At 18.6% G+C, this 21736-nt stretch overlaps 2 protein-coding genes across 2 annotated transcripts; both read right to left on the reverse strand.

Annotated features, from left to right (window-relative positions):
- Positions 1–22: 22 nt before the first annotated feature.
- Positions 23–3881, reverse strand: SRAE_1000061000 (Lipid-binding serum glycoprotein, C-terminal domain and Bactericidal permeability-increasing protein, alpha/beta domain-containing protein; the record flags this gene model as incomplete). The annotated part of the gene is made up of 5 exons (XM_024647464.1): positions 23–38; positions 452–537; positions 2154–2655; positions 2700–3537; positions 3734–3881. The coding sequence occupies 5 exons, from the start codon at positions 3879–3881 to the stop codon at positions 23–25; spliced, it is 1590 nt and encodes a 529-aa protein (XP_024501539.1).
- Positions 3882–5927: 2046 nt separating this feature from the next.
- Positions 5928–8612, reverse strand: SRAE_1000061100 (Homeodomain-like-containing protein; the record flags this gene model as incomplete). Its single annotated transcript, XM_024647465.1, has 3 exons — positions 5928–7214; positions 8137–8230; positions 8299–8612. The coding sequence occupies 3 exons, from the start codon at positions 8610–8612 to the stop codon at positions 5928–5930; spliced, it is 1695 nt and encodes a 564-aa protein (XP_024501540.1).
- Positions 8613–21736: the final 13124 nt, after the last annotated feature.

Here is a 21736-nt window from a genome sequence, read left to right on the forward strand (position 1 = left end):
AAACGTCCTTACAAAAAAATTTTTAGAGTATAATCGACCTAGAAATGATAATAATATAGATTAATGTCAATCAAAATGTAATAAAAAAAATTAAATCGGGTAAAAGACTATACTACAATATAAATTATAAAGAAAGTTATTGAAAAATAAAGGAAAAAAAAAAAGTTTCCTCAGAAAAAAGTTAAATTGTATTACATATTACTAAATAGTGATAAATATATATAACAATTAAAGTTAAAGATTACTTAACACGACTTAGTTGGAAGTGCGCTATTTAAGTAATCTATTAACAAAGTTGTTAAAAAGATATTCTGTCGTGGTATTTATAACAAAAAATTGCGTTTAAATTAGTTATGTTGGCTTTTGAGTTTGTTTTTATTATATATAAATTCTTTATCTTCTACATGTGACTTTTAGAAATGTTTGACATTAGAAAAATAAAGATGATTACCATTTGAAGGGCGGGAAAATCATTAACTTTTGTATTTCAGTGTCGAAGTTGAAAATAGGTGCTGATGATGTACTAGAAAATGTAGCCTTTAGATATATAAAGAATAAAAGTATACTTTGGTAAAACTAATTTTCTTTGCAAATTTTAAAATATATAAGAAAAAAACTTTTTCAGAATGATCGTTATTTTCATTTATTGACAATTTAAACTACATAAGTCTTTTGGAGATTGAATTTAATGTTAAATGTTATCTTAAAAAAGCGCTATGAGAGTTTACTTCAATAATTTTTGTTAGAAAAATAGATAAACGGTTAGAAATTATGTACAATCAAATAAAAAAAAAATCTTCTATGCACTATACCAAAAGATAATGAAGCATTTTTTTTCCTGTTCTTTAAACAGTAAAATAATTATAAATTCATTTTACAATAAAACTCTCTTTATTGATTAAATATCTTTTAAAATAATGTATAATTTTTTATCACCAATTTATGGAAATTGAATATTAAAATTTTTTGCCAATTTTTTATATCTACTTTTTTAATTTTTTAGAAATAAAACATTTTAATTTTTTTAATAATTTAAATCTAAAATAAATATAACAACTAGGTAATCATTTAAAAAATTAATTATAAATTAACTTAAACTACTAATAATTAATATTTTAATTTTTATTAAAAAAAAATTGAATAATGCACGTAATACTCTAAATGAAACGAGACATATTTGAAGTAATTTAAAAATTTTCTAAAAATCTCTCTAAAATTATTTTTTTTTAAAATTTTTTAAACTTTTTTTAAAATTATTTTTAAAAAATTTTTATTTAAATTAGAAATAGAGATAGTAATAATTTTTATAATATTAAATGATTTATATAATTTAAATAACTTACATTATAAATTTTTTAATTTATCATATTTGGTATTGTATCAAATGGATAGGTTAATATTGTTTATCTTTTTATCAATATTAATTAAACATAAGTAAACTTTAAATATGTATATATATAATTTATTTAATTCCTTCAATTTATGATGTTCGGTTGTTTTTATCATCAAATATAGTATTGGTTGATTTTGAGTGATCAAATGTTGTCTATTTTTAATGTAAATATATTTTTATTATTTTATTATCATTCGACAAATTTTATAGTTTAGACAAAATATAGTGCAAAAAATTATTAAATAATGTAAAAAATTAATTTACTCAATCTCAAATATTAATCATTAATGCTGAGGAGCAGAGATATTGTTTAGAATGTTGATAAACTCATGTGATAAAACAAAATTTTAAACATGATGTTTTTTTTTGCATAAAATAAAATATAATTATTTAGAATCTTTTGATATAAATTCTATCCTTTTAATTGACATTATTTGTATGAAGAAATTAATGAAGATGAAAAAGACAAAAAAAAATGACAAAAGAAATAACTCATCTTGCAACATTATCTTCTTGTTATATTGTCGATAATGAGATGATAGTCATACAATCTATAATAATATATTAACCATAACTATATTATTTTGAATTTTCAATGCATTAAACTTTACACCTTTTGATGACTTTAATGATAAGTCTTTACATTTTGTAATTAATTAAATATCTAAAAAAAATCTAATTCTGTATAATTTAAATATTTTTATTTATAAAAATTTTACTTATTATTTCAAATATTACTGATTAATTAATAATATCTTACTATGTCATCAAATTTTTGATTTCTTTTAATCTTTTGCTGCACCCTATTTTTCATATACCTCTTGAAAGCTCTCAAAAAATGTGGTAAATCAAATGAGAAATCTGAACTAATAATTGTTGTATGATCCTGATAATCTACATGTAATTTTTCTAATTCTACACCACAAATAACAGGTAGTTTGATTCCTCGTTTATTAATTGCAAAACGTAGTCTTTTTTTAAGTGTTGGCCAGATGGTTTTAGGTATCATAAAATTAAGTACCTTTCTAATGCCATTTGCTAACATTCCATTCATACCAATACTATTTATATTAATTTCAACAGCTGTCAATGAAACTTCACCAAAAATTCTTGAATGTCTTATATGGGGGCGGATTGTTGTTTCAAAGGAGATGTCCGATGACAATATGTCATTTCTTTCATCATTCCTACTAAAGTACACTCCAAAATTACCAGAAAGTTTTAACAAGATGCCGCGTTTTGTTATTTTTATTTCTGGTTTTCTAAAATTAGTTGTTTATAAGTGACAATTAATTATATAACTTACTTTGTCAAATTTGCCGACAAAACAAGTTTACAAGTCTTACAAAATGTTTCTAGCATTTTTCTCATATATTTAGGTGAATTACGGGATGTTATATATTCTTCAAAAACTAAAAATCCATTATTATGAATATGTTCAAAAAATGTATTTGGAACATAATCTGTAATAATAAAACTTATCATTTGATCTTTTGGTATTGAAATATTTAATGTTTTAGGTCGTGTCACATTACTTGCACTATCACCTAAATATAAAATTCCACCATCAATACCAAAAATGACATCTTTATTGGAGAATGTTGGTGGATATCTTAAAGATATATCTACACCCCAATCAGAAGGTTTAAATGGATTTGTTTTATTATCATCATCAACATTATCATTAATCATTATGTTCTCCTCCTCAATGTCATTGATTGAACATAAAGAATCTTGAAAAGATTCCTCATCACTATTATCATTTTTTATCATTGAACGTTCTCTTTTAATAGTTGCATTAATACTTTGTTCATCCAAGAAACCTTTTATCATATAAGCTAATCCACATACTGTATTTGTAACTTTTTCTTCAACATTCTTAATAATTACATCTTTAACACCTAATAAATTTGTACTATCTTCACCAAAAAATACAATGTTAGCAAAATTTTTTGTTATCTCACAACGGGTAACATTTATATTTGTTTCATTAGCATTTAATTCTTTACTTATTTTTACATCCATTAATATTTCAAGATTTTTTAATTCTAAGTTAAATGTTCCTTTGTATGTTACAATAAATAAATCTACCGTTATATCACCATGTATTGATACTAATGGTATTTTTAACTCAACATCAATACCTATAAAAAGTTTTTTTTTTATAAAAATGATTATTATTAAATAAAAGAAGAAATATCTTCATTTTTAATTATTTTTTCAAGTACATAATCACGTTTATTCCTCTTTCTTTCTTTTATCAATATTTTTTTTGCAATTCAAGTATGTTATATTAAATAAAATATCTAATAATAATAGTATATTTAAAAAAAAACTCACCAAATTTATCCATAAATTTAGTTTTAATTTTTGGTTTATCAAAATTAATGATAAACAAATCAGTGATTTTAGCTGCATCAGTTTCAATATTTGGTAAAGCAAAATGATCAAAAATTTTTGGTATGCCATCTTCAGCAAGTGATGTCATATAATTGACACCTTTTTGAGATATTCTTAAAAATACACCGGAAGTCAATGTACCATTATCAATAATTTGTATATTATCTCTTTCAATATCGTTATTATCATTTAATATTATATCATTTTGAGGTTCTGATAAAATGAATAATAGTTGTAAAATGAAAAAAAATATTATTAATACTTTGGATAACATTTTAAAAACATCTAAAATAATTTTAAGATAATATGATAAATAAAAAAAAATATATATATAATTAGTTAAAAAAAAAATATTCTTAGATTAAATTTTTATCAAATAATAGGTAAAGCTTAAATTTTAGAATATAATTAATATATCACTTAAAAGTCATATACATAAATCTTCATTACTACAAGAAGAATAATAACAATCTCCAGAAGTTTTAATAATTCTTAATAGCTTGTCAAATGATTATAACAGCTATATATTTTAATTGTATATAAATAACTAACTATCAAATGTAACATATATCTCAATAAATCTTCTCGTAATCAACTTTAAAATTATATTTTTATATGTAAAATTATTATATTGATGTCTTGAAAGACAATAAATATAAAAACTATAAACAGATGTGTCTCTTAAAATATATTTAGATATAAAATATGTCTACTTGTGATAGATAAAATAATATGACAAAATAAGAAAAATGTTATTAAAAATTAAACTTACCAATATATATGTTTTTAAAATTTAATTTTTGTTTAAAGTAACATTTTATTATATATTATTACATTTTATATATCTAAATATTTTGATTATTTTAAAAATCTTCTTTACAACAAATATAAAAATATTTTATATTTCTAAGGTCAGTATTAAAAAAAAAAGAAAAAGTAATTGTCATTTTGTGATTTATTAAGTAGTTAATAACTCTTTTCTTTTTGATTATTGAAGTACCTTTAAAAATTTCTATTATCCATTTATTTATTCTCTTTCTTTTCTCTTTTCTTTATATTTTAAAATACAATATAAAAAAAAATATATATATATATATATATATATAATAAATAATTTATATTTTTTATTAATTAAAATATTTATTATCAAAATTAAATAAAACTTTTTCTTTTTAAAAATATTATACATACACAAAATGTACAAACTTGTTTTTTCTATCATAATCAATTTATAATTTTATATAAGTCAAAAAAAAAATGAAAATCATATTATTAAAAAATTAATTTTTATTTATTATATCAAATGGCATACAAAAAACATATATACTACGATAAAAAAACAAACTATTCACCATTATTACCATATATTATTAAAGGCACACTAAAAAGTTTTTTATATCTTTCAATCACATAATAATAATATGATACATGAAAAAAAAAATAAAAATATATTTATATATAATAAAAATATAATTAAAAAAAAAGTTTAATTAAATTGTTTTTTTTTTATTTATTTTACATATTAAAGAAGAAATTTAATTACTTCTTTATTTGGCAATAATAAGGCAACAATCTATGTATATATATATATATATATATATATAGGAGGGAGAGAGAGATATACTATATGTCATACATAGACATAAACAATATTATATTAATAATATATGGAGAGAAAGAGACAGATATAGAGATAAAAACAAATAAACATATACAGAGATATAGACGATTAATGGATCTACCTAACCATCTTTTTTTTTTTATCAGAATGTTCATAAAAAAAGAAATAATTTTAAAGATTAAAAAAATATACATTTGGTCTTCTAATACAAACATCTGTATTCAATATTGCAATATTAATTTTTTCAATATCAAATAATAAAAATTAAATACTTTTCTATTCTAAAAAAAAAACAATATAAATATACTTTTTCATTCTATATCCATTATTTCTTTTTTTTTTTACCACCGAACAATCATAAAATGATAGCGGTTTTTGCCTACATAAATATATATATTATTACATAAAACAAAAAAATGTATAAATATACAAAATTACAAAGATTATAAAAAAAAATTTTTCCCTATATAACTTTTTTGTAAGAAAATAATATAATATGGAAATATTTTTTTTTTAATCATGATTAAATAGATTCCCACTAGTAGATGGAGTATTATTTAAACCATCTTTATTATTAACGACAACATCAATTTCCATTTTTCTACTTTCACTGCTAACAGAATCAAGATCAGAAGTTTTACTACTACTATCACAACCACCCATACTATCTTCTGTATCACTTTGTTTTATTATATCTTCCTGTTCTTTAAGAATACAATTTTTAATATCTTTTTTACTACAAAATTTTAATGTTCCAGGTAATTGGGGTGATAAAGTTTTCTTTGGTGTACACCCTTTTCTTCTACATTTATGAATAGTTGATTTTTTAGTAAGTATTGTATTTATATTACTATTATTATTATTTGATGATGATATCATAATATTAGCATTTAATATCATCCTTTGAATATCACTCATTTCTGTTTCTGATGGTAAAAGATTTTTTAAAATATTATTATTATTACTATTAGTAGTATTATTTAATGGATATTTTATATTATTTCCATCAAATGAAGTGATTGTTGATGATGAAATAATATTATTATTATTATTATTACCACCTATTGATATTGTTGTAGAATTATTATTTGGTGTTGGTTGTGAAATTCCTACATTTGAAAAATTATTTATCTTTCCATTGGTAATATTATTTATCAGTTGAAGGATATTAAGATTTTCTACCTGTAGTAATGATTGAAGATGTAAAGGATTTATTTGATGATTTGCCATTCCATTACTATTTATAGTAGTATTAGTATTGTTATTATTGATTGTAGATATGGATGAAGGGGAATAATTTATTGGAAGTTTATTAGAATTCTGTTGAGATGCTAATAATGCACTAAGAATACAATTTTGTTGCTGTTGCTGTTTTTGAAGATTAAATTGATGTATCAAATTTGTAATAACATTTTGATCAAGTATAAATGATTGTTGTTGTGAACTTTGTAAATTATTATTATTATTTGTTGTAACTCTTTGCTGTTGTTGAATATTTAAAAATTGTAAAATACTTGGTGGAAGAATTGGATTACTATTATTAATTTCTTGAGATACATTACCATTTTGGAAATTATTTTGATTATTTTGTACAAGATTATGATTACTATTTGATGGTGGTGGTACATGTGGTATTTTTGTCATAACTCTTTTCATAAATCTTGATACCCATCCCATATTAATAGGTGTTTTAGTTATATCAAGTTGAGTAACACATTTATATTGACATTCTAGTTCTTCTGCCTTATATTTTATATCATACCATGTTACTTTACCATTTTTTGCGTTGATAAAATCAATCTAAAAAAATATTTATATTTATATATATATATTTTATGTAATATATAACATTTTTTTTTCTTATCATTAATCAATGATAAAGAAAATTAGATTAATTGTTTTGTTAGATGATAGAAAATTATAATTTATATATATGTTATATCAATCATTATCTGGTTAATATTTATTTAGTAAAAGTCTTTGATCAATTTATAAAAATTAATTATCATTCTACCACAATGGCATATTTCAATCCATCATTTGTCCTTTAAATACTCTTATTTTTTATGTGTTATCCTATATAACTATCAGTAGTAGGTGCGCATAAAAATATTTATATATATAAATGCAATCCTCTTATCATTATCATACACCAAAATATTATTATAATAAAATAAAACTTTTCTTTTTTCTTTAACAGCTGTCTTATAGTGATTGCTTAGATGTGGTTTCTGTGATAAAAATTTTAAAAGTTGCGCTTCGTTATCAAAAGGAATATTGAGATAAATGTTATATATGATAGATATATATATGAAGGATAAAAAGCAACATTTAATATTAGTATTAAAATTTGTTTTTATTAAAAAGAATATTTTAAAATAACAGTAGATAATAAATATACCGTCATCATTATCATTATCATAAATAAAATGATCTCTTTCAATATTTATTTTCCTTGAAAAGGATAAGAAATATTAGTACTTATTAAAAGTTAAATGATATCTATCTTAGTGATAATTAATATTTAACATAAAACGATATATTTTAAAAGAGACCCGAGGACAAAATGTTGCAAATTGTAATAATTTATGTGATTTATAAGTTTAATTCTCAATCAACTTTGATTACAAAGCCAGACTACTGATTTCATAGTTTGTAAATATTTTAAAGTTTAACAAAATGAAAAAGAAGACGATAAAATTTAATATTAAAAAGAACTTACCAATTGCGTATCAAGTTGTTGACTAAGAATTTCTCGTGCCTTTAATAATTCATTAGACTCACTATTTTTGAGTAATTCTTTCTTATAATTATCTCTAAAAAAAAATAAAGTTTAATAATCAAAAATCAAAACAAAAAAAAAATAGTTGAAGAGGTAACATACTTAATTTTAGATTCATTTTTCCTCCATTCCCTAATACTACTCTCAGCAACATTGAATTCACGGCCAGCAGCCCGATTACCAATAACTTTGGCATAATCAATGATATCAAGTTTATTCTCTAATGAGTATATTTTTAATTTTCTTGTTTTTGTGACCCGATTTTCCTCATAACCATCCTCATCAAGACTTGGTAATCTTCTTTTGTTTGGATTTATATTTCTTGAAATATTTTGTAAGGAAGATGATGGATCAAAGATATTTGTATAGTTAAACCCTTGTGGAGGTTGGGTACCCGCGATTCTTATTGGAATCATTTATATATAAATATATATATAATATACTCTATAAATAAAAAAAAATAAAAGAATAATAATATTTTTATGATGAAATATAAATATTAAAAATAGAAAAAAAAAAGAAAAGAATCGTTTTTAATCATAAATAATATAATAAAGGTAATAATTTTAATAATAAATAAAATGCCATCTTTAAAATAAATTTAAAAGACATATTCTTGAAATGGTGGAATGGAAAATTTAAAATAGCATCTCGCACTTTATTAACAAAGTTATATCAGTATAATTTAAGAGATCCTTTGTATTTTATTTGATGATAAACTATTAGTGATATATTAAGAACCTCCTATATGAGATCAGCGCAGACTCTAACAATATATATTATGTTATTATTAAAATACTTTTTACTTATCTTCTTCTAATCCTGTCTCTGAAGGAAAAAAAAAAGATATATAAAGATGGATTTGAGAAGTATTTAAAGTATGATAGCTTATAAATTATCCATATCTTTAAGTAAATTATAAATGGCATCAAATTCAAATACAAATTATATATATATTATGTATAAAAATTAAGGTATTATATTATATATTAAAAATTTATAAGTTATTTGAAATTATTAACAATAAAAAATATATATATATAAAAAAATGAAACTTAATTATAATGAGAGAGAAAATTTTTCCTTCTGAGAGTAGATACTTGGATGTTGTGGGAAAATAATAAAAATAATTTTTGAATACACTTTAATTATAAAATAACAATAACACATTCGAGAGGTGACGCCAACGTGTTATCATCATTGACAACACAACTAACAACAAAATGATAATAATGATCAAGGTGTATATATTATAAAATATAGAAAAGTAGAAAAAGATGCATGTCAACTGTTAATATATGTCTATAGATACAACAGTTAAAGGCTCGTTATTGGTAAAATTATATAATCTTGCGCTACCAATCTCCTCCTTCTAGAAATATATGTATAATTTTACTATCACTTTTAAAAAAGTTATAACATTTACAAATACAAACATATTATTTTAATAAATAGTAATAATTCTTTTTTTTAATTTTATTTTTAAAATAAAAATTAATTAATCTTATATATATAATTAAATATTAAAGAAATGGGGAAAGAATTTTTAAAAAAAAAAATAATATAAATAAAATTATAATGGAAATAATAAAGAAATAAAATATAGTGAGATCATATTATTTCTGTAAAAATAATATATAAATATCATTAAAAATAATTGAGCTTTCAAAAATTCTGTCAATCTATTTAATATGTAAATTATTATTATCACTACAAAAAAAAAATATATATATATATATATATTAAAAAGAAAGAGAGTGAAAAGAAAATATAGAAAGGTGAATACAATTTATTTTACGAGAAAAAAGGGTTTAAAAATTCATGATGTAAGTGTTAACATATTACTTTTATTTTTAAAAAAAAAAAAATATTTAATTTAAATGGAAAGTTTTACCGTAACAATTTATATATATTTTATATCTTTATTATTAAATAAAAATAGATATAATTTATAAATAATAAATAATGTTAAAATATATTATTAGAAACAATAGAAAAATATAAAAGATGAGGAATTTTATTTATAGGAGAACATATATATATATATATATATATATAGAGTACAAACATATTTTAAAAGGCATTTTTTGACATTTTACCAGAGTATGAGTTAGAATGTGAATATTAAAATAAAAATTAACAAACAAAAGTAGAAGTTTTTGAAGTTAGTTAAACTTATAAATACTTTTAAATGTCATGGTTATTGAAAATGAAAAGTATTTAAAAAAAAAATCTAGAAGAAAAGTTTATATATAAACATGATATGATATATATTTTTGTCTATCCAAAATGATGTTTTCTTAATATACAAGAGAGAGAGAGAATTAATGTTTCATTATATTCTAATTTGATAAGAGAGATATGCGTTTTAAAAATTATTAAAGCAAATAGTCTTTTTTAATATTGCATATTGTATTGTTATATTAAAAAAATTGACCTTATCAATTAAGAATAATTTTTAGTTATATATTATAAATAAAAATAATAATTTTAAATTTCTCTTATCATTTAAGACCTCTTTTTCATTTTCTTAACTTTTTTTTTTATTAAGTAATGTTTTACCTATTGTTAGTCAAAATTGTTCTTAAATGATATTAAAATAGGATTGATTAAAGAAAATATAAAATTTTTTTTTTTCATTTACTATTACAACTTAAGAGGTATACTAAAAGTGATAAACAAAATAGAATATGCAAAAAAAAAAATATAAATAATAAAATTAATTATCTTATCAATAAAGTTAATTAAAAGATTTTTTTTATCAATATTATAATAAACTTCTTATAATTAAGAAATATATAATTAAAAAATTCTTTTAAAATTAATATTTATAATAAGCTTGATCATAAAATAAATAATTTTAATTATAAATTAATCATGATCAAGAAAATAAATGTAAAAATATTATTTTTAATAATTATTTATTTAGTAATATGTACATTATATTGAAATATTTTATATTAAAAGCCACATAAAACAATGTTCACTAAAATATTATACATCATAAAAGAGAAGAAGAAAAAAAAATGATAGGTACATTTTGTAAATTGATAAAATTATTAATAGAAATATTTTTATTTTTATTTTTTTTTTTTTGAATAAAAGAATACTTAATCAATGAATTATTCTTTTCTTCCATTTATAATACATGTATAATGTTATGTTTATAAATATAAAATATCTTAAGAATTAGTATGTATGAGTGCTTGAAGTTACTTGATACAAATTGAATAGTTAAAAATGAAAACAATATATACACATTTAAGGGTATAGTTTAAAGTAATTTATGATTGTTGATTATATAATATATTTTTTATATATTATTTTTATATTTGTTAAAAAGTATATTTTTTTTTAAATATTTTTTAAAGTTTTGTTCTACATGGATCATAATTTATATAAACATTTCTATTGTTTTTAATATTAAAAAAATAATGTTAAAAAAATTGAAATGTTAAAAAAAAAAAGTAAATTAAATAAGTAAAAAGATTTTAAAAGTTTTCATTGATATAATGAGAAATTAACATAAATATACATTTGTAAATATGATAAAAATTTATATATAATAATTTATACATAAAATATATATATATTATGATTTCCATTGATAGGTGAACTAAACTTTTAGAAAATAAAATAAAACATTTTTATGATACATATATTATAAAGGTGTATATAACGGACTCCTTAAGATTATGATAATATTTTTTTATTATTATAAAAATATTCATTTTTAAAAGTGGAAGAAAAAAAAATGTTTAGAATAATGATTGTTTTAAATATGCTAATTTATGTTTATAATTTGTAATTTACTAACTTTCCATTTTTAGTTTTTCATTTTTAGGTTAAGTTGTAACAAACAATAAAAAAAAATAGTATAATGAGTAAGAAAAAAATTTTTTTATCTTAGTAAAGTTTGTGTTGTTCATTATTAGCAATATATATATATATATATACAATCAACATTTATTTCTTCATATTTTAAAATTATTTAACTTTTTTAAAAAAAAAGAGGGAAAAGTTTAATAAAAAAAAATAAATTAGACTAATTTTATGTTAACGTATTTTTGTATATGGTAAAGATAGATAACAATCTTTGAAAAAATGTATATGAATAATATTATTTTTTATTTATCATGGGAGGTAACAAAAATGTTATCTACTTTTAATCGCTGATCACTGTACTTACTAATGAATGAAGATTATATGAAAAAAAAAACTTATAAAAAAAAAAGTATTACCTTAATTTTTTGATAAGAGTAAATGTCGTGTTTAAAATTTTTTTAAAAAGATTAGAAATATAATTAAGGATAAGGATTAAAAAAAAAATACTCCTGCACCTGATATGTCCTTATCATTAAAATTATAATTCTTATCATTATATGATAAATGAATTGTGTCATGACATACATATATATATACATAGTTATTATTTATCAATAATATTTTATCAAAAAAAAAAAGAGATATTCCCTATACCTCTCTTAAAAAGGTTAAAAAATAAGAGGTAATAAATGGCATATTAATGTGACATTTGAAAAGTGGTAATAAGCAAAAACGTAATATATATTTTCATACATATGATTCATTAATTTTTCATACACATCCATATTTATATATATCAGACAGATATAAAAAAGAAAATCATATTAATAAAAAAAAACATACTAAAAATGATTAAGGTGAATAATAAAAATCCTAAACAACGTAACATTTTTATATTTTTTTTTACAATTATATTTATAAAAATTCATTAAAAATTAAATATAATTCTTATCATAAAAAAAAAGGTAAAAATTTATAATATTAATTTTAAACGATAAAAGTATTGTTACAACTTGGTTTTATAGTATTAAGTGCATTTTAGAAAATATGTATAAATAAATATATAAAGAGATATTAATAATAAATTTATAGCCATTAATATATATATATATATATATATATAGTTAAATGAGGAGGATAGGTAATTAAAAATATAGCTATGTTAATATTAAAAAAAAAATTTACCTGAAAGTTGTAAAATAAATTATAATATATAATACATTTTAAGGAAAAAAAAGTATATTAATAAAAATATATTTCTTTATTTGAAAAAAAGGATAATTAGATTACCAAAAATAATTTTTAATTAATGATCATTAAAGAGAGGAAGAAAAAATTTTAGTAAGGAAATTTATTACATAATTATTATTAGGTAACAAATTATAGACAGGAAAAAAAAAACAACTGTTACATTTATATTTCAATTTTTTCGTTTTTTTTTGAATAATAATAATAATAATAATAAATATCATCCTTAAATTTCAATTTTATCTTTTTAACATACTCATTTTAATATTATTTACTCTCTCCTTTTCATTTCTTTAAACAGGTAACAAAAAAATAACAAAAAAAAATCTCATTAATAAATATATAAACAATAAAAAAAAGGTTAATTTTTATCAATCTTTTTTACTCCTTGAATATTATAATATACAATCTCCACAAACAACCATTCTAATATATAATTTTATTTTCATTTATTATTGTTTTCTTTTTATTAAACTTAAGGAAAAACAAAAAATAATTTTGTTATTTTTTTTGTTGTTTGGCCCCATTCATCATACCATCAAACTTTACAATTTTTTATTCTTTTCCATGAAGAGATTCATTAATATACTTAAGAAGAGGATAATAAAGAAAAAAAAATAGTAAAATTTTTAAACATCAAAATATACAAATAAATAATGTTGTTTAAAAAAATATTTAGAGTCATTTTTTTTTGTGATATTTATATATTCAAAAAATATAATTGTTAAGAATATGATATTTATTGTTCTCTTATATATATATATATATATATATATGATCCAAGGCATACACATATAATATATATAATTTAATATAAAAAAAAATTATGATAATAATGGAAAAAAAAGAGATAAGTATATGTAAATATAATTTATTGTGATTAAAAAACAAAAAGATATTGGCATTCATTTTTTTTTCTATTAAGTTAAAAAAAAAATGTATTAATTTTTAATTCCTCTTTTATATTTAAAGAAAATAAAAATTTATTAGGCAAGGGAAAAAGAAATTTTAGGGTATATTTTTAAATAAGAAAATACAAAATAAGTGTAAAAAAAAAATAAGTTTGATAAAAAAAATTTTTATATGATTTGAGACAATATATACTAAAGCCTACTTAACAAAACTTCTTCACTCTTATTTAAATATTTTCAAATTTATTTTTTTTTTAGTTGATACAAATAAATTTTGAGACATTACAAATTTATGTATATTTTTTTGATAAAAAAATGTTCCTAAACTTTTCTTAACTATTTTAAAAACTTTACTTTGTAGTGTTAACATTTTTATATCATAAACAAAAATAAAAGAAATTGATATAGTAGTTTATGATGTAAAAAAAAAAACTCATTCATATTTCAAGGGGTATTAAGGAAGAAAGTTAAATTTTTATTCCTTAGATTAGATTATATTTTTTTTTTTTTAAATTTTATCTATAAAAAAAAATTTGTTATTTTTTGTTGTTGTCTTAAGTTGTAGAAAATAAAAAAATTACCCATTGATAGAGTTATTTAATAATAATAAAATGATAAATTTTTTTTTTGATTATAATAATAATAAAAAAAAAGGTAGATAGAAAAATAAAGTATAAGAGATATTATGAAGTGTATATATTAATAGGTATATTATAAAAATGATATGCAAAGCTAATCAAAGGTTAGTATCTTTTAAAGGCATCCTTATCAGCTTCCTACTTTCGTATTGAAAAGAGAAAGAGAAAATATATATCATCCTTTTTGATTTTGTACATATATTATTATAATAGGAAAATGAGAATATTTTATGGTAATCAAACAAAAAAGATGATTATAGAAGCGCACATGCTATATATACAAATCAACGATGATAGGATAGTGTTATCAAAATTTTTAGTTTAAAGGTCTGCGCAAAGTTTTATAATATGAATATATATAAATTTATATTCATATATGTTAACAACAAACAATTGCTAATGATATAAATACTTTTATATAGAAAATTGATACTCTTGAACATTTAGACATATATTACATTTTTCATTCCTTATAATATATGTATATGAGTTTGATTATAAAAGTATAAAATATATATATATATATATATATATTATATAAAAGAGAATTGATGACTATTTTAAGATTCATAAAATATCTAGCTTATGTATTTAATAACTAATTTTGTTATAAAAATTTATATACATGATCATTTAAATAAATTTATAGTTATTATATTTTCATGGATTAATAATAGAAGTCAAAGAGAGAAAAAAAAAAAGTTATTTACAAAAATGATAAATTTATAACAATATTATTTTAATTTTATTTTTTTTTTCTATCAAAAATAATAAATTATTAAATTGTACTGTTATAATAATGTATCACATTCGTATAAATTAATATTTCATGAAGAATAGGCAGAATATAAATAAAATATAATTAAGAATGTAAAGAATTTATTTTAAACAAAAAAAAAAGAATATTAGTAATAATTTATAAAAGTTCAAATTTAACTTGATTTTAGTTAATATGAAATGATATTATATTTAATAATAAAAAAAAAAAAATAAAAAATATAGAATGATATTATCTTTATAATCATAATGAAGACATATAAATAAATGAATTAATTTTAGTAGAAAAAAAAAATGCAAAATAGTTTGTTTATAAAAATAAATATCATTCTTGAGAAAAGGAATGTAAACATAATATTTGGCTTTTTTAAGACAATCATTATTATATATATATGTCTGTAAGATTTTATAGTATAATTTAAATTAAAAAAAGAAAAAAAAATAACTAAAGAATTAATTTACTAAAGTGTCAATTTTTACTATATAGTTAAAAAGAAGAAAAAAAAATGAAAGATAAGTCTAATGGTCAATATAACATAAGGTATGTTAAATGTTTAATAGGTGTTCATGTTTTATTATTATTAAGCAGAAAGAATTTATTGGTATATGTATGATGATGATGATGATGTTATAAATTTTGATTCAGTAATAAAATGTACCATCTCATTTCTCTATCTTTCCTCCTTTTGTGATACATTTATATATATATATATATATATACACCAATAGAAGCTAATACTAATGATTAAAAAAGGTGTATTTTAATGATAAATTATTTTTGGAAACAAAAAAAAAAATAGTGTAGAATTTGATATGTGTATACTAGATTAAATTAATATAATAATCATGAACTTTAAAATGAAAAGATATTCTTATTCAAAAAAAATAAAATAAGATTTTTTTTATTACTTTTTTTATTAGTTAAAATGGCAAAAAAAAAAAATATAAATACACGATTAGGTAAATAATTTAGATGTTTGTTTTGGTATACATAGTTTAATAGGATAATATTATAGGTGCATTGTTGTGGTAATAATCAAAAAATTTAACCATATTTAGGGTCTACTTTTAGTGTATTAGAAAAAAAAAATATATAGAAATATTTGCGTGTACCAAAGGGTAATGATATGTAAATGCATGTGTATAAATATTAACAACTGTTTTTTAATTGATATTAAAAAAAACGATAGAAAGAAATTATTATTAAAATTTAAGTATGTTCTTATTTATTTATTATTAATAGATTAGCTTCATTAACAATATTATGACAATTAATAAATAATAGATAATGTTTAACAATAAATATAAGGATCAGGGGGGAAAAAAAAAAGTATAAAGAAAATTTCACCAGGATTATATTTTAATTTTGAGGTCTCTAGTAAATGAAAATGAAAAATATATATAGACAGAGAAAAGATATCATTTACAAGATTCTGAAAGCATGTTAAAAAAATTGATATATCTTTTACTGATGACAAAATCAAATTGATATTTAAAAGTGTAAAAATTTTTGTCTTTCTTTATTATCATTTCTCAATAAACATATAATCATTCTTTTCTTCATATCATCTGTTTTGGCAAAAAAAAAAAAAATAATTGAGATATTTATGTATTAGAAGAGTAATATGATTGTAAGTATATTTTCTCTTATCATTCAATTCTTTTGCCAAATTGTTTTTTTTAAAAAAATCTATTCAGACAAAAGTTAATTATTATCTTATAATATATAAAATTTTTTTTTTTTTTTTGATAATATTATATTTTTATATTAAGTTATATATGTTATAATATTTTATGTTATCAATCATTATTCATTGGAAGAAGTATATATAAATAAATAAATAAATTTTTTTATATAAATATACAATTCAATAACCAGGTAATTTAATTTTGTCAATGCCTCGCAGACGGGAGGAACTTTACTTTTTAAATGTCTTGGCATTCTAATTTTTGAGGATAAAGAATAGTTAGGAAAAAAAAAACAATAAGAATGTTGGAAATGATATAAGAGATTTCTAAATATACATTTATATTATATAGATAGTGAGAGGAGTAAAAAAATCGTGATGATAAAATCTGGATGTAAAGATACATTATAAATATAATGTTGTGTTTTTTGTTTGATAATAAAAGCTAGCTACGTTGATGTAATAAATTTGCTCAAAGTTATGTGCGCCATTATAATACTGATAACAATGTATATATATATATAAATGTCTATAAGATACAAGTAAAAGAGAAGTTAAAATTTTTAGGGATTTTGTGCAAAAATTTTTTTTTTACAATTTTCAAGAAAATGAGAATGCATGGTATTTCATTTTGTAGTATAAAGTGTTGATATATAATATTATATAAAAGACAATATATATATATTTTCATTTGTCAAAGTAATCAAATTTCAAATTGTTATGCTTCAACTAAAAAAATTTTTCTCCTGTCACATACAAATGAATGTATATGTTAAAAAAAAAGAGATAGATATTTGATTATTAAATGTTATATATTTTAAAAAGGCAAAAAAAACAGCTGTTGAGTGATAATGATATTTTAAAAATACATATTATGATCAACAGGTGAGAAAATGATAATTTCTATTCATATGTATAAACTTATTAAAAAATATATTAAATCATTATTTTCTTATCATGTCAACAAAAAAAAAAACAATTAAAATTAAAAAATTTACCTAAATTAATAAAAATACAGGATAGTCTAATTAAGGAAAAAAAAAATATATATATATATATATATATATATATATATTAAAATATAGTTTTGATTAATTGTAAATAAAAACATTTAAAATCAAAAAAAAAAAATTTTTATTTTATGCTATTTATTTTTATTTTTTTTAAATCTTTTTTTTATAATACAATAAAAATTTATTATTACATTTGTAGGCAAAAAAAGAGATATCAGGAAATATATGATAAAATTATTTGTTTATTTTCTAACTAAAAAAAAAATTAAAAAATAAATTTCCTGTAAATTGAAAAAGATTTAAAAATAAAAAATGATATTTATTGAAAAAAGTGTATATTTTAATATTAATAGTACTATGAAAAATACTTAGAATAATCTTAAAATTAACTCTTGAGATACACCCTACTGTTATTTTTATCCTCCCCCCCCCTCTCTTTATTTTTTTATATAATGTGAGTAAATATATATATGATACAAATATAGTAGTTACTGATATAATATTAATATATTTAAAAATGTAAAATTCTTAAAATATCTGCACCTACCCTAAAAATTGCTTTTCATGGTTGAGGATAAAATTATAATTAAGATTAGATGTACTTTTAGTAGTTAAAAAGAAAGGGAGATGATGAAGCATAAAAGATAATACTATTTCCATGAAAATAACTTTATTCATACATAGTTAGTTTGTATGTATATATGTATAAATGATAAATGAACGGAAGTAAAAAATTTAAAAAACAAAGAGTTTAACTATTTAAAAAAAAATATAAAAGAATAAGAATAAAAAAATGACTATCAAGTTTAGATAGATATATTTATATAAATGGGTAGGAGTTTGTGCAATTGCGCAGTAGGACCAATAGCTAATGTCTAGTCAAAAAAAAATGTCTTTTATAAGCCATCTTCTCCGTAATAAAGTTTGTTTTTTTTTTATTATTTATTATTTCTATTTTTGGTAAATTTTTTTTTTATCATATAGTTTTATATTTTTTTTTATTTAATTAATTTATTGTTGTTATAGAAATAAGAATAGATGTTAAATTAATAATGTTTAAATTAAATAATGTTTTTGAAAGTATATAATTTATTATAAAAGAGTGGATAATGTTGTCTGTTGCGCATTCTTAAGAAATGAAAATGACATCATCATTGCTGTAATTTTCAAAAATTATTTTTTTTGTTAATAAAAATATGTAATTTATTTCAAAGTAAAATATAATGTTAAATTAATTTAATTTTTTTTATTCTTAATTATTATAAATATAGAAGTTAAAAATATTTGCACTTAATATGAATTATTAAATATAGTTTAAACATTAATTAGTATTAATATTTTAATAAATTAATAGAAATATAATCAAATCTTATTATATAGATGACAAAAAAAATTTATATTATATGGTATATTTCATGGGTTTCAAAGAATGATAATGGAGAAAAATGAATAAAGTAACATTTCTAAAGTTTATTTTATTTAAACTGTAAATAATAAAAAATGAATGTTTAATTTAAAGTTAAATTATATATAAGAGTAAAATACATTTTAGCATTGCTACTTTTTTTTTTTTAATTTATTTATTAGACTTTTAAAAGTTATGAATATATTGAATATATATTACGTGAAAAAAAAAAAAATATTTGTATTAATAGTTTTTTATTTAATTTTTTTATCATAAAGATTAAACTTTTTGCGCAATTTATTTTATATTGTATTATTAAGATGTTTTTTTTTTTCTTAATATAAATATTCTATGTATTAATTTGAATATTTTATTTCCAATAGTTCCAATAAAATGGCATTTGATAGTTCTTCGTTGCCTCATTCAATTTGCCTTTATTTATTTATTTTTTGACAATCAAAAATGAAATTCTTTTAAGTAAATACTAAAGTAAGATAAAGTTATGGATAGTAAATTTAAAAAAAAAAGTTGAAATATTTTAAAAAGATTAATAACTCTGGAAGTTATTAAACCTACATTTAAAAAGAAATTTTATTAATTTTTTATTCTTTTCATTTAGAAAAAAAAAAAATAGTTTTAGTAAAAGATTTGTGGTATATAAATTGTAAAATGTCAAAAAAATTGATAGATAAATTTTTATCTTATAGTGTATCCTAAAATTTTAACTAAAAGTAATAGTTAATTTAAAATAAATAGAAAGAATATTTAAGAAAATTTTTATTAATAATTGTATATGTTTATTAATAGTAAGAAGAAAATATATACTATGATAGATTGATAATAAATATATAATGTCTAAGGAAGATAAAAATTTTTAAGATATTGTCCAATAACTTTTTAATATTAATATATATTTAACTTCATTGAATATAAATTTATATATTTTATTTTTAGAAGCCAAAAAAAAAAAAATTTTTTTTTTTGGTTCTTCACAATTTTATCAATTGCCATTCCGTTTTATTATAAAAAAAAAGAGATGTTCTTCTATCATTTTCAATAAAATTAAGAAGAAGTTATATATATATAAGAATGTGATAACAGAAGGAATAGTTTAAAAAAATATTAATAAAAAAAAAACGTAGTCATGGGATATATGTGGAGAGATAAAATTGACCATCATCAGTAGATAGTTGAAAAGACAATAAATTTAAGTATTATTTAGAGAAATGATTATCAATAAATAAAATGTTAAAAAATGATTAGTAAATGTGAATGAAGTCAAGAATACGAGGTAGTATAAATATAATATGTAAATATAAAAGATTCCTTTACCAAGTATAGTATATCACTTTCATTATATTTTTTCTTTTTTTTTTTTTTAAATATCAAATGTATTTTAGGGAAACATAGTTTTAGTTGTCAGTTACCATTCTTCCTTTACATATATAACCACCTATCAACAGATAATAATAAAAAATTAAAAAAATTTTTTTTAATGTTAATAAACTTTTGTTAAATAAAATTGATAGTTATTTAAATTTTTAATATACCAACATTATAACAATTATTTGGTTTATGAGATACAAACAAATACACTTCACTTATTCTTGATTAAAAAATATACTTTTCGAATAAAATTATAAAAAGCATGTATTTTAAAAAAAAATATGAATTATTAAAATGTAATAAGAGAAGTGTTATTGTTATTTTTTTTATTAACAATTACCTTTCAATTTTGTTTATCTTAAAATTAGCAATACAATGTTGCTTAAGAAGAAAAATAATAGTTAAATGATATATATGTATTTTTTTTTTTATTAAATATCAATTTAATATATTATCATATTGAATATTTATTATCAAATATTTGCCATATATGCGCATATAATATATATTTTGCTTATCTAAAAAAAGGTCATAAAAAATGTGTAAAGAAGTAGTATATAAAGTATTATGTTAAATGAAGTTAAATATAATTAAATATGATAACAAAATATTTAAAAAAAAAAAAAAAACCTTAACATATCCTGTTAGT

This window comes from Strongyloides ratti (genome assembly GCF_001040885.1).
Source record: "Strongyloides ratti genome assembly S_ratti_ED321, chromosome : 1".
Taxonomy (NCBI): Eukaryota; Metazoa; Nematoda; class Chromadorea; order Rhabditida; family Strongyloididae; genus Strongyloides; species Strongyloides ratti.